We start from the raw sequence: 14,997 nt of genomic DNA, 5'->3' as shown, positions 1-14,997 counted from the left end.
GTCTGCAGCCCATGGGAAACGTCATGCATTCTGTCTGCAGCCCATGGGAAATGTCATGCATTCTGTCTGCAGCCCATGGGAAACGTCATGCATTCTGTCTGCAGCCCATGGGAAATGTCATGCATTCTGTGTCCAGCCCATGGGAAATGTCATGCATTGTGTCTGCAGCCCATGGGAAATGTCATGCATTCTGTGTCCAGCCCATGGGAAATGTCATGCATTGTGTCCAGCCCATGGGAAATGTCATGCATTGTGTCTGCAGCCCATGGGAAATGTCATGCATTCTGTCTGCAGCCCATGGGAAACGTCATGCATTCTGTCTGCAGCCCATGGGAAACGTCATGCATTCTGTCTGCAGCCCATGGGAAATGTCATGCATTCTGTCTGCAGCCCATGGGAAACGTCATGCATTCTGTCTGCAGCCCATGGGAAATGTCATGCATTCTGTGTCCAGCCCATGGGAAATGTCATGCATTGTGTCTGCAGCCCATGGGAAATGTCATGCATTCTGTGTCCAGCCCATGGGAAATGTCATGCATTGTGTCCAGCCCATGGGAAATGTCATGCATTCTGTGTCCAGTCCATGGGAAAGGCGTCATGCATTCTGTGTCCAGCCCATGGGAAAGGCGTCATGCTTTCTATCTGAAGCCCATGGGAAAGGCGTCATGCATTGTGTCTGCAGCCCATGGGAAATGTCATGCATTCTGTCTGCAGCCCATGGGAAAGGCATCATGCATTGTGTCCAGCCCATGGGAAATGTCATGCATTCTGTCTGCAGCCCATGGGAAATGTCATGCATTCTGTCTGCAGCCCATGGGAAAGGCGTCATGCATTCTGTCTGCAGCCCATGGGAAATGTCATGCATTCTGTCTGCAGCCCATGGGAAATGTCATGCATTCTGTCTGCAGCCCATGGGAAATGTCATGCATTCTGTGTCCAGCCCATGGGAAATGTCATGCATTGTGTCCAGCCCATGGGAAATGTCATGCATTCTGTGTCCAGTCCATGGGAAAGGCGTCATGCATTCTGTGTCCAGCCCATGGGAAAGGCGTCATGCTTTCTATCTGAAGCCCATGGGAAAGGCGTCATGCATTGTGTCTGCAGCCCATGGGAAATGTCATGCATTCTGTCTGCAGCCCATGGGAAAGGCATCATGCATTGTGTCCAGCCCATGGGAAATGTCATGCATTCTGTCTGCAGCCCATGGGAAATGTCATGCATTCTGTCTGCAGCCCATGGGAAAGGCATCATGCATTCTGTCTGCAGCCCATGGGAAATGTCATGCATTCTGTCTGCAGCCCATGGGAAAGGCATCATGCATTGTGTCTGCAGCCCATGGGAAAGGCGTCATGCATTGTGTCTGCAGCCCATGGGAAATGTCATGCATTCTGTCTACAGCCCATGGGAAATGTCATGCATTGTGTCTGCAGCCCATGGGAAAGGCGTCATGCATTGTCTCCAGCCATACAATGTTTCCATTTATGAAAATCATGGCACAAAAAAATTCCAAAAAAGTATTGTGATTTTTTTTTCTTGCCATCTTAAAAAATTCACCTATGACTTTAAGTCCTATTAGGATTAGGTCATTTATTATCCTTAAAATGAATTTCAAGGGGCGAATGTTTATATCTTTCAAGATTATAAATTTCCCTGGAGAACAAATTCAGGAACTAGATAACCTATATGTGTGTCGTTTTCCTGAATAAATATTTGAGGCTTTGGGGTGCTGCTGTTCATTTCCTTTTCTCCATGTGGAGTTTGAACCGATGGAGAACAGACAAAGAAGAGCTAGGTGAAAAATCAGCTTTCATTCCTAGTGAACTGGGGAAGAAATGGCTCAGGCCCCATCCACACCCTGTAGTCAGCCCACCTGCCATTCATAAGCAGAAGAGAAGGCCTCACTCCCTTCAACCCTAGACAAGTCCCAGAGAGACTGCCGGCTAGCTCAGTGCTCAATGACAGCATCAGCAACCTGGCCCAGGAGAAGTTTCCAGTTCCCGTCTGTGTTGGCCACTTTTCTGTTGCTATGAAAAAAAAAACATCCTAAACGGGGCGGTGGCGGCTCATGTCTTTAATCCCAGCACTTGGGAGGCAGAGCCAGGCAGATCTCTAGGAGTTCAAGGCCAGCCTGGTCTACAGAGTGAGTTCCAGGACAGTCTTCCAATGCTACACAAAGAAACCCTGTCTCAAAAAACTTAAAAGAAAAAAGAAAAAAATACCCTGACAGAAGCCACTTAGATGAAAGGGTTTGTGTTAGCTTACGGCTAAATGGTTAGAGTTCATTGTGACGGGAAAAGCATGGCAACAGGCAGGGAAGCATGGTGGCTGGAACGGGAAGCTGGCCCTTCACATTCTCACCCAGACACAGGAAGCAGAGAAAGGATAGAATTAGGCAAAGCTTAGACCTTCAAAGCCTGTACTCAGTAACGTACTTCCCGCAGCAAGACTCCATCTTCTAAGGGTTCTGTAACCTTCCCAAACAGACCAATACATGAGCCTAGGGTTGGCATTGCTCACTCAATCCACCACCCCACCCCATCCCACCCATCAGTTACCCAGGGCACAGAGTAGATGAAAAACTAAATCAGCCTTTATTCCTGGTAAATTGGGAAGGATGGCTTAGGACTCATCTACACACTGCAGTAACCAGTATTTACTCATACAGGTTCTCCTTAGAAACCGGAAGAAGGAGCCGTGATTCCTAAGTGGTCAAGCAGTTAAAGCTAATGTTACACGCCTCGGTGATAGTCGTCACCAGGGTTTGCTGAGTGTTTACCATGTCTAGGAATCACGCTAAGCACTTGATGTGTAGTGATTCTTTTAATCACAATTTGAGAATCCTAGGTAGGTTAATTTGTCACAAAGATTGTAGCAACCTGATAAGATATGATCAAAGAAATCGAAGCTGCCACTTCCCCAGCGAGTTAACACCGGCCTGGTGGTATTTTCTACCCTCAGTCAGAAGAATGTGCGCAGACTTGCAGTGGCTCGGGCTGACAGCTAACGGTTCTGATTGTGTTGCGTCTGAACACTTGGAAGCGTTAATTAGTATCTGTGTTTCCTGGATCCAGGCTCAGTCAAGAGACCAAAGACTTCCTGACATGGCTCCGCCTGTCCTCTTAGTCTCTGATGTCCCTGAAGATTTTAGGTCTGTAATTTAAAGGTAGAGCACAGATACAAGTTCTCAGATATGTCTCAGGATGTATCTGGTTTTTCTCAATGCTTTTGGTTCTCTGACTCTTCACATTTCACTAAAATGTGCAATGAACTTTTTGCTCTTTTCTCAGCCCCTGTGCTTCCATATACACAATCATATGTATATATACACACACTATATGTATCACATATGTATGTCTTTTATATAGTTGTATATATGTATATATATATATATAGAAATAGGACCGTCATGATTTTTAAGGTATGTATATCATATATAATATATATATTTAGGAATAGGACTGTCGTAATTTTAAGGTATGTATATGTATATATATATATGAACAGAACTGTCATAATTTTAAGGTATATATATACATATACATACATATATATTTAGGAATAGGACCATCATGATTTTTAAAGTGTATATATATGCATATATATATATATATATATATATATATATATATATATATATATATATGAATAGAACCATCATCATTTTTAAGGTACATATATTATAATATATATATATTTAGGAATAGGACGATCATGATTTTTAAGATATATATGAATAGAACCATCATCATTTTTAATATATATATATATATATTTAGGAATAGAACCATCATTATTTTTAAGGTATATATATTATATATAATATACATATATATATATTTAGGAATAGGACCATCATGTTTTTTTTATTAGCAGTTATGATTCTTTGTTTTTTTAGGTTTTTAAATTTTTATTTATTTTTATTAGTGTGACTGTTTTCCTGTGTATATGTGTACCACGTTTGTGCCTGGTTTCCTTGGAGTTCAGAAGAGGGAGTCATCCCCTGGTGCTAGAATTATGGATGGTTCTGAGCCATCAGGTGGGTGCTGGAAACTGAATATAATAATGGGCATAGAGGGGCCTGGAAAGATGGCTCAGTGGTCAAGAGCACTGGCTACTCTTACAGAGGACCTGGGTTCAGTTCCCAGAATGCATGTGGTGGCTCACAACCATTCATAATTCCAGTTCTGGGAATCCACTGCCCTCTTCTGACCATGCATGTGGTACACATACATACTTGCACACCATGTAAAATGCATACTTCTTTACATGAAAAATAAAATGAATCAGTGTAATTTTAAATTTAAAAAAAAAACAGGCTTCATTATGGCATTTCATGCATATATAATGTATCTTGATCATATTCACACACATCCCCTTTCGTCCCTTCCTACTTTTGTGAACCTTTTTGTTTTGAGACAGGTTCTCATGCAGCCCAGGATGACCTCCAACTCACTGTATAGATGTTAGCCATGAACCGTGAGTCCTCCTGCCTCCGCCCTCCAAGTGCTGGGTTACAGGCACACACCACCACACTGGGTGCTCACTAAGGCTTTTTAAATGGCTTCTCTTCATTGGGTCACGCGTTTTAACCTGTGACCAGAAATGAGACTAACCTATACAGTATTGCCTAAAAGAAGAGGGGAAAGGTCACAGGTATTAGCATTGCGGAGCAAACACTGCTGTATGGAGGTAGCTGGGATGTTCAGGAGGGTCATGGTCCTTTTGCTACCCACCTTTAATGGGGCAGGTGTAGAGTTCACGACTGACGCATGGCCAAGGCATTTGTGTGAATCCCCCAACTCATACCTCTGTGAGAATGACTTCAGGTAAGTTACCTACCTGGCCTCAGTTTCTTAACTGTCAATGAGGATAGGCTCGCTGGGAGGGTTAGATGGGATTATCTGTGGAGGCATCTAGAAATATGCCCAACATGGCACACAGCTCAATAATGTTGTCTAATCATACATGCAAATACCCGCTTTCAGCTTACCATGAGCGTGGCCCTGGCTACCAGCTTTGCCAGTGATGAGGAAACTAATACCTGATTACCTTCCTTGACCTCTGCTCCCCAGACTTCATCCTCATGGCCCAAGATATCCACATGTACGCAGCCAGGGTCCAGTGGGGCCTGGTCATGTGCTTCCTGTCATACTTTGGCACCCTGGCTGTGGAGTTCCGGCACTACCGCTATGAGATTGTGTGCTCTGAGTACCAGGAGAACTTCCTGAGCTTCTCAGAGAGCCTGTCAGAAGCGTCTGAATACCAAACCGACCAGGTGTAACCCGTCAGTTTGCCCTTGGGGGTGCGGTGGGTGTGAAGACAGGAGAGGGATCGGGATGATACACTCACAGGACTCGACACATCACCTCATGATGGACGCGTTTCACACACACACGGACACATATTCGTGGCCCTATTTGCCAAAAGAGCTTTTCAGGGCAGGTTATTTCTTTCATGAACAAGCACAAGCTCTCATGTGTGGAAATACACGCTGTCACACTGAAAATATATGCACGACAGAGCCAGAAGCTTGTGCATGATCACCTCCCCGTCCCACCCGCCCACTATGCTCTTCATTCACATCTTCCTCACGTTTCGAACCTGCCGTCTTCCTCCAGCAGAGTAAGGCAGGCTGAAAGGAACATAAGAATGAAGCCAGCTCCCTCCACCGCCGCCGCCTTCAGCTCCGAAGGGCTTGGAGTGAGCTTGTGGGGAGTTGTGGCCCTGGGATATTCTCGAGCGGACACCAGAGGAGCGTCTGTCTGGATGCACACTGGACCGAAGCTGTGAGTGTGGCCTTTGAGGGGCACGGGCAGAGCTTTCCCGCCAGGCCGCCTCCACCGCTGTTCAGCCGTCAGCTTTGTGGGTCCGGGGAAAGAAGCATGGGAAAGAGGCCCGCCACCGGCATCTGGACTTGACTCGCTCTGCCTGAGAAAGAGCTCCAAGTGTGACTGTCCATGGGGACGGGGTGCCAGGGATGGCACGAGGCACAGCCAAGAGGGCATGGTTTCATTTCTGCTTCCACACTGTGTCGTGCACAATTCTGGTTTTATAGCTCATGGCTGGCCTTTTTCTTTTTCTTTTTCTTTTTTTAATGCAACTCCCCGTGGGTTTCTGTAGGCCTCATGGACAAAGATGTGGACCAAAGGCAAGAACCTTGTTTTGGTTTCAGATGAGACAGGGGATGATACCTATGGGCTTATTTTAAATTTGAAGCAACGAGAAGAAGACAAAAAAGAATTCTCAAAGAAGCACAAAGAAATCTGCGTGGGGGTGGGGAGGTATGAGGGCACCTGTGGGCTTCAAGGAGGAAGGACAGGAGGTTGGTTAGGACTCTTGCGGCAAATCCAAGCCCGGGGAGACATTCACAAAACCAAATTTTTAGGTGCCCCCAAAGTTTGGGAACTAAGGACTTTTCAAATTTGGAATTTATAGAAGCCAATTAAGACATTGCCCTCCCCAAAACCACATTGGCACAGACAGAGCCATGGCACTGAACGTGAGTCTCTCACCTGCTGCAAGTCCAGATGTGAGATCGTAAGTGAAGGAGTTCGAGGCCATCCCAGATCCCTCGTACCAAGGTGCACAGCAGTGTACCAAGTGCACAAGCACCACCACCACCACCCCCAACCAAGTGCACCGTTTCAAGAAATCCCCAAATTCTTAGGGGCCTGGGACACCCCGGTGATGATGTGGAAAATGCTATTTTGTAAATTCAGCCCAAAGCGTAGCTTCCCAAGGAGAGGCTCAACTCGTTTCATCTAAATCTCCGCCCCCAGCACAGTGCCTGGCGCACAGTGGGTGCCCAGTAAGTGTCACTGAATAGGTGGTTTCCGAGTGGAGGAAAGGAGTATCAAAGGGATCAGGAGGTGAGGGACAGAGAATGGAAGCTGCCTCAAGTGAGGAAGGAGGGGAAGAGACCGTCACTCCGGCAAAGAACGGGGTGGGACTTCCTCAACGGTGAGTGTGAAGCCCTGCGCAGAGTGTTCTCTTCGTGAAAAGGCATATTACTGTAAATAGTACGGGGTGACGTCTCTTAGTTTTAAAACTGCTTTGGGCATTCTTTTCCTTTCTTTTTTATATTTTAAAGGTTTAATCAAAGAACAAACACAGTTTTGTTTTACTGTACACACTCCGAGTCAAACAGCGTTTGGTGACCCACTTGTCTGTTTTCTTAAGAGTGTGTAACAGCACACCCTAGCAGAATCAAGCAAAGGCTGGCATTACTCACTGGGATCTGGCCACTAAATAAAGTTGTTTTATGCAAAACTGTGACTTCCCTGTTTCTTACACTAACTGTTCTCCATGGGCGTGTAGAGGCACGGCCATGTTGGCTGATAACAGTGGGCAGATCACCGTCTTTACGGTGGCTGTTTTATTATGAAGGATACAACTCAGGACCAGGTAAATGGAAGACATGCGTGGGAAGAGAAGGGGGCCAGGGGCTCCTGTACCTTCAGAGCATCCCACTCTCCTGGCTTCCCACAGTGTTGCTCAGCCTGGAAGCTATCCACAGCTCATAACACACTGTTGATAGTTCTCTATCCCCCAGCTGCGCCCCCCGACCTCCTGAAGTGGGCGGGGTGGAGGTCTAAGCTCTTGGTATTTGAGGTAACCAGCCCTCATCCTGAAGCTACCTCAGTAGCATGAATTCTGGTATGACCAGAAGAGGTTCATTCTGAATGAAACATTGCTCTTATGTTCTAAGTGGGTTAGGAATTCCAGCCAGGAATAGAAACAAAAGCCAAACATCTTATTTGAGAAAATGTTTTCATACAATAAAATTGTATCATACTTTCTCCTCTCCGACTCCTCCCAGATCTTCTCCACCTCCAGACCCATCCAATTTCTCTCTCTCTCTCCACAAAAAGCTAAAAGCAAATGAAAAAGAAAACCAGTAAGAAAAAAAAACCAAAAACCAAAACGAAAAGCTCATAAAAGAACATGGAGTCTTTTTGTGTTAGCCAACTCCTCCTGGGCATGTGACCTGCCCTGGAGTGTGGTGGATACACCCAGTGACACTCCATTTCAGAAAACTGGCTTCCTGTTTCCAAGCAGGTACCAATTATGAATAACTTCTTGGTGAGGGCTGGGACTTTGTGCCCATTTTCCCTTCTCAGTGCTGGGATTCTGTCTGGTTTGAACCCATGTGGGCCTTGCTATCATCATCTCTTTGAGTTCCTATCTGCATCGGCCCTGTTGTGTCTGGAAAAAGAGTTTCCTTGGAGTCCTCCATCACCTCTGGCTCTTCCAATGTTTCCGCCTCCTCTTCTGCATGGATCCCTGAGCCTTGAGGAGAGGGTGTTTGATAAAGACATCTTATTAGTACTAAGAGCTCCAAACTCTCTTACTCTCTGCATATTGTCCATGTGGGCCTCTGCTAATTACCATCTCCTGCAAGAAGCTCCTCTGATGAGAGGTGTGTGTGTGAGTAATGAGTATAGCATTGCGTCATTCCGAGTCATTTTAGTGCTATCATCTTCCTTTCGCGGAATCACGGCAGCAGGTTTTCCCCTAGGCTCATGACCTATCCAGTCCCAGTTCTGGGCCACTGTGGCAGTGTCCCATGTCACTGAGCAGCCCTCAAAGCCGATCAAAAGTGGCTGGTTACACCCATAACATTTCACTGTTGCACCAGTATATCTTGCGGTATTTCTCTGTTTTAGGTCACAGAGTTTGTAGCTAGGTGGTCTCGATGCTTTCTCTTCTCTGGTATGGAGCAAAGCGCTTCAGCACCATGAACACCTCCACGTAAAGCCAGCCATGGGGACATGATAGCATGCACCACTGGTCCCCCACTGCTGCTACAGTGAGATGGAAAGCCAAGAGAGGATCCACGGGAGCTTGCAGGAAGGCTAGCACGGCACACGCAGCACTGAACAATCAGAGTTCATTTTAAGCACGGCTCCCGTGGTAGCTGTTCCAGCTCTGACCTTGAACCACTGCCCCAGTGAGGCAGCTGGTAACTGCCTCGCTGACCTAGGACCTGCCCCTGGGGTGTGGCCGGGACAGGAGCCCTTAAGACCTGAGATCCAGATGTGCCAGCCCTCTTGATCCTGGAGGCTGGATGGCAGGCCAAGTCAGAGTTCTCCAGAGGACCCCGCTGGACTGCACCTCACCTCTCCCGGATCCTGTAACCAACCCCTGGCTTACTGGCTGTAAGTTACCCCAAAATAAACCTCCTTTTAACTATGTGGAGTTGCCTCGTTAAATCCCCACATCACACAGGAGAAGCCAAGGACGGACACCCGGGTTTGCCCTCTACCCTCTGCACGTGCGTGCGTCTGTAGTCACACGAACACACACACACACACACACACACACACACACACACACACACACACACACACGAAAAATAACCTAAACAAGCGAAAGCCCATAGCTTACACAAACCCCTCTCCTCTCCTCTCCTTCTGGGAATATTCGTCCACTGCGAGCGGCCTCGCGCGCCAAGCCCTGAAGAAAGTGTCCCTGTGGTCAGCTTTCAGGGGACACAGCAGTCCCCCTGCTCAGCTCAGCCAGCAGCCTTCTGTCTCGAGGAGCCAATGCTGTCATAAAAAGGCCAGTGTTTTCTAGTGTGTGCAGCTACCTCTACAGGCCACATTCCCAAGATCGAGACGGGACTCGTGTCCTCCCATGTGGCTTCCTATGGAACGCTGATGATAACTGGGTCCTGGCTGCGGAAAACTGAATGTTTTTCATGTTTCCCAATCAAGAAGCTGGTTTGACTTTGGGTCAATCTCAACTTTTTTTTGCCTTACTGCTCAAATACAGTCTCTGCAAGTGTGGGGGTCAGAATGAAGACATGGTATTCCAGCAGCATTTCTGGAGGAAGCTCACTTGCTAGTCAGTATTAGAATAACACCGAGTATCTCTAGACTTTGGTAAGCCAGATCAGATTTGTAGCCAGGGTAGGGTAGAAGCTGGAGAGAAGGGTTTTGACTAGACACGGATGAAGTGATTCAGTGACACCGAATGTTCTCCAGAACATTCAGAACAGCCAATGATTCAATTTTTTCTGTTGCCTTGGTAGTATTCTTTCTCAAACTACAGTGTGCTTCCTATCTATAAACATCATCATTCCTTGCTCTGGGGTTGTTTGATATTAAAGATGGGGAGGGGTCTTGGATAGCCCAGGATAGCCTCCAGCTTGACATGTAACCGCTTCTTCCTGAGTGCTGGTATTATAGGCATGGATCACCATGCCCAGCTTTCTGAGGTCTTTGCAAGAACTGCCCTTGAATGAATGAAAACCTGAATGCACACCTGCTATCAGGAGTCCTTCTACAGGGCATTGCATTTATAACGTAGGTAATGGATAAAAAGGCTTTCAGGCACGGGAAGAACAGGAGCGGCTGTGAGGAGGGCAGTGGCTGTGTCCGGCTGCCTGGATGAGGAGGGTGAAGGCAGGCCAGACACCCCGTGGTTTCAAGCCTGCGTGATTGTGGGGCCAGGGACAACCGCATCACCCCGGAAGAAACGTGATGCCGCCGTCGTCGTCGGGGAGGAAAACGAGGTTCTTGACGTTCCTAACTGCACGCTGTGGCACGGGCCTCTGTGCTGTGCGGGAGAGGAAAGCCCGTCCACTGCTAGATGACTGACTCATGTGAGGACTGTTCTAGTTGCTGTGACTGCTGGACATACTGTCACAAGACGCAGCTGCACAGCCATTGACTGGACTCCCAGATGCTAGGCCGGCCCCGACGGCACAGCTGGGACAATCTCTCCCCTGCTCCGTGGTATCGGGGTCTCGGCAGGATGACTCAAAAGCTAGAGGCTGGAAGCAGCGGAGGGCTGATTTGTTCTTATGTCTGGAAGTGGGGGCCGACTGTCTACTTGGAGCCTCTGCTCCAACGCATGCGCTGTGAATCTGGGTTCCCACCCAGCATGGTTGCTGGCTTCCCCGGAGCAAATTGCCAACTCCAGCATTTGTCAAGAGCTCTTGAATCAACACAACCTCAACAGCAGAGCATTGGGGCAGGAGAGTTGGCTCAGGGGGTAGGGTTTTGGGAGAAGGCTTTTTCTGGCTTATAGGCTGTACCTTCTCACTGTGTCCTCACATGGTAGAGACAGGGAGGAGAGGAAGAGAGAGAGGAGAAAGACACAGAACTAAGAAAAACATGAGCTGGGCGGTAGTGGAGTACGGCTTTAATCCCAGCACTTGGGAGGCAGAGCCAGGCGGATTTCTGTGAGTTCAAGGCCAGCCTGGTCTATAGAGGGAGATCCATCCAGGACAGGCACCAAAACTACACGGAGAAACCCTGTCTCAAACAAACAAAGAAACAAACAAAAAACAAAAAGATGAAACTGAGCACTGTCGCATCCCCTCCTCCCCTATTGGATTAGGGCCTTATGCTTCTGACATTTATTTATTCTTTCTTCCGTTATTGCTACAGAATCTTACTATGCATCCCTGCTGGCCTGGAACTCACATTCAGACCTTCCTGCCTCAGCCTGCAAAGTACGGAGATGACAGCTCTGTGCTGCCACCCTTAGCTTCATTCAATCTACTTACCTCCTAAATGCCTACCCAAAATGTGGCCACATTGGGTTAGGACTTCCAGGAGTTTAAAGGAACAACTCAGGTGGGCCACCATGGCAACCAGTCTGATAATGCCTTAGAATGGCCCCAAGGGATCGACTTTAACCGTCCCTGGTTTGGAACTCTGCCAGTTCCCAGGCAGCTACCTAGGACCATTTGCTGGAACCGTTCAAGACAAATGTATTAACCACAGCTGTGTGAAATAATGGGTAATGGCGGAGCAAACAATAGACTTAGCCAAAAAGCTTGTTAGGAAAGATCCAAAAGTGAGATGCTTCCGTGAATTAGGGCTTTGAGAAGTCCTGTTGCTTTCTTGGCTGATACGGGTTTATATATGTCCCCTTCCCCCACCCCTCCAAGACACACTCAATGTCTAACACTTAGTAACTCAGAATGCAACCATATTTAGAAAGTGTGTGTGTGTGTGTGTGTGTGTGTGTATTAAAATGAAGATAGACCCCCCCCAACCATGACTGGTGTGCTAACAGGACAACACGTGTGTGGGTGTGATGCATGCGGCACCAGAGATATTAAAATATGAAGTAGACCCTTGCGTGCATTACTATCAGGACTTGTGCATACCCTCTTTCTCATCGGCCTGGCTTGCTTCCTTCCATGGCTTGATCTCAAATGTTAAAACTTCAGAGTGCTCTGATTCTTCTCCATCCATAGGTCTTTCCAAAACCCAAACTACACGACTTAACAGCACCTCTCTGCCGGGCAGCCTCAGTCTCGGACTGCTCCTCAGTCCGGCCAGAGCTTCGGGCTCTGGGCTTTGTAAGCATCTCACTGCTTTTGGTTATCCCTGTCTGCATCAGCTTTCCACTAAACACACTAAGTCCCTGTTCGTCCAGCACCGGTATCTGTCCGGTTACTCAGGCTAAAAACCCAGGAGTTGCCCTTTCAAGTCCTGTCAATCATGTGCAGTTATCACCACCTCTATAACATCCCTGATGTGTGCACATCTGTCTCCACTGTTTCCACTCCAAAGCCAGCCACCGCTAGCCCTTCATTACAACAGTCTTCGATAGTGGATCCAGCAAACAGAGTAATTAGAGGAGTTGGAAAATTAAAAATCCTTCCCCAGACACACCTCCATGTGGTTCTGGGAATGACTCAATGACATGTGGTAGAGCAATCCTGCAGAGAGAAGAGAAGTCCTGCTGCTGGCAAGTAAGGTCACTAGAGCACAAGTAAAGCTACCTGGCCAGCGTCATGGGTGAGCGGCCATGACAGCCGTGCCAAGCTTCCTCAACTCACCACGGTGGCACTTCCTGGGGTAGTCCCCCTAGTTATCCCCCCACTAAGCCTTCCATTGGTTTGTGTGAGAGCCTTATTCCTTGTCTCAAATTCCTTTGTGATCACAACCCCTAAGTAGGGGCTGGAGAGATGGAGCAGTAGCAAGACCACTTGCAGCTCTAGGAGAGCACCTAAATGTTGTTCCCAGCACCTACATCAGATGGTTTACAACTATCTCTAACTCCAGTTTCAGGGGCTCTGGTGCCATCTTCCAGCCTCCACCCACAAACACATGATGGTGTGCTGTTCAAATCTTAGGTGGTCTTTTAATAAAAAAAAAACCAGAGCCAGATATCAGGGTGAAAGCTGAAAGATCAGGGAAGCGAACAGCCAGCCACTAGTTCTTACCTCTACGAAATCCTCAGCCTAAAGAGAATGAGTGTAGTGGTATTGTGTTCCCCAAAATATTGTGTACCTTAATAAATTTTTCTGGGGTCAGAGAACAGACAGCCACTAGATACAAAGGCTAGAAAATGGTGGCACTCACACCTTTAATCCTAGCATTCCAGAGATAGAAATCCCTCTGGATCTCTGTGAGTTCAAGGCCACACTGGAAATAGCCAAGCATGGTGACACACGCCTTTAATCCCAGAAAGCCAACCTTTAATCCCAGGGAGTGGTGGTAGAAAGCAAAAAGATATATAAGGCGTGAGGACCAGAAACTAGAAGCTTTTGGCTGGTTAGGCATTTGACTGGTTAAGCATTCGGCTGGTTAAGCATTCAGGCTTTTGAGCAGTAATTCAGCTGAGACCCATTCCGGATGAGGACTCAGAGGCCTCCAGTCTGAGGAGACAAGACCAGCTGAGGATCCGGCGAGGTGAGATAGCTGTGGCTTGTTCTGTCTCTCTGATCTACCAGCATGGACCCCAATAACTCTCCTCAGGTTTGGTTTTATTAATAAGAACTTTTAAGATTCCTGCTACAAATGAGTTGTTTCCTCACACCTTATATACCTTTCTCTGCCCTGCCATATTACTTCCTGGGATTAAAAGTGTGTGTGCTTCCCAAGCAAAGGCTTGAGATCTCATCTGCTGGGATTAAAGGTGTGTACCACCACTGCCTGGCTCTGCGTCTACTCTAGCGGCCGGCTCTGTCCTCTGTCTTGACCCTCAGGCAAGCTTATTAGGACACACAATGGTGTCCAATATGGGGTACCAAAAAATGTAGCCAGAGGTTTCTCTGGTCCTGCCCAGCCCCATGGTTGGGACAAAACTTTCCCACCCACATCCTGCAGTCACTTGGTCCCAAGTAAAAGAGGCTTATATTATTTACAAACTGTATGGCCTATGGGTTAGGCTTCTTGCTAGTTAGCTCTTATAACTTAACCCATTCCTATTAATCTATATGTTGCCATGTGGCCATGGTGTTACTGGTCTGTAGACATCTTGCTGCTCCTTGAGCAGTGGGCTGGTGTCTCCGACTCCACCCTTCTTCATCTTGTCTTCAGTTTGAATGGACCACCTAACCTATCCTGCCCTGCCATAGGCCAATGCAGCTCTATTTATCAACCAATCAGAGCAACACATTCATAGCATACAGAAAGACATCCCACAGCACTGGTGTGCGTGCACACACACACACAAATACTAAATCATTTAAGAAATACCTAAGTGCTCTCTGCTTCCAACTCTCCACTCATAGGTCTTACCCCAATCCATTCTCCATCAAACACAATTTCTTAAAATATAGGTCACTTCTGTTCTGAATTCTCCAGTAGCTTCCCACATTTAAATTGCAGTCTAAATGTTTTACTAGGTTCCAGAGACCTAATGATCAGGTTGGTTTTTGCATACCTCTCTAACAGTGTCTAGCCACTGGACTCCTGATTCCCTGGTCCAGGCAGAGCTATGTTTAAATTTCTACATGTAGTCTGCATAAAATGTTCTTTCTTCCTCATATATTTCATCTTTCATGCTTAGATTACAAGCTCCACCCCCATGCCTTATTTTGTGTTGTCTTTATTTAGTTTTCTCACACCTCTAAGAACATCTGCATTCTGACCATAAGGAGAATGCATCCCTTGCATCAAACCCAGGACTCACATCTTGACAGAATAAATTGGAGTGAAACTCAAGGGTAGATTTTATTCATTATTCGGTTAGCAAGAATTGTGGGGGATTTTTTTGTGTTTTGTTTTTGAGACAGGGCCCATGTAG

General features: G+C 47.0%; 1 protein-coding gene across 8 annotated transcripts in view; it reads left to right on the top strand.

Annotated features, from left to right (window-relative positions):
- Positions 1-7,269, top strand: part of Tmem150c (transmembrane protein 150C) — an 85,871-nt gene extending 78,602 nt beyond the window's left edge. For all 8 annotated transcript variants that reach the window (XM_076546710.1, XM_042257683.2, XM_076546711.1 and 5 more), the window contains one exon: positions 5,073-7,269. In XM_076546710.1, the coding sequence (XP_076402825.1) occupies positions 5,073-5,281 (209 nt within the window). In that variant the 3' untranslated portion in view covers positions 5,282-7,269. The remainder of the gene's footprint in view (positions 1-5,072) is intronic.
- The last annotated feature ends 7,728 nt before the right edge of the window (positions 7,270-14,997 follow it).

The sequence above is a fragment of the Peromyscus maniculatus genome, chromosome 10, assembly GCF_049852395.1.
Source record: "Peromyscus maniculatus bairdii isolate BWxNUB_F1_BW_parent chromosome 10, HU_Pman_BW_mat_3.1, whole genome shotgun sequence".
Taxonomy (NCBI): domain Eukaryota; kingdom Metazoa; phylum Chordata; class Mammalia; order Rodentia; family Cricetidae; genus Peromyscus; species Peromyscus maniculatus.
This window is presented reverse-complemented; position numbering and strand designations above follow the sequence as displayed.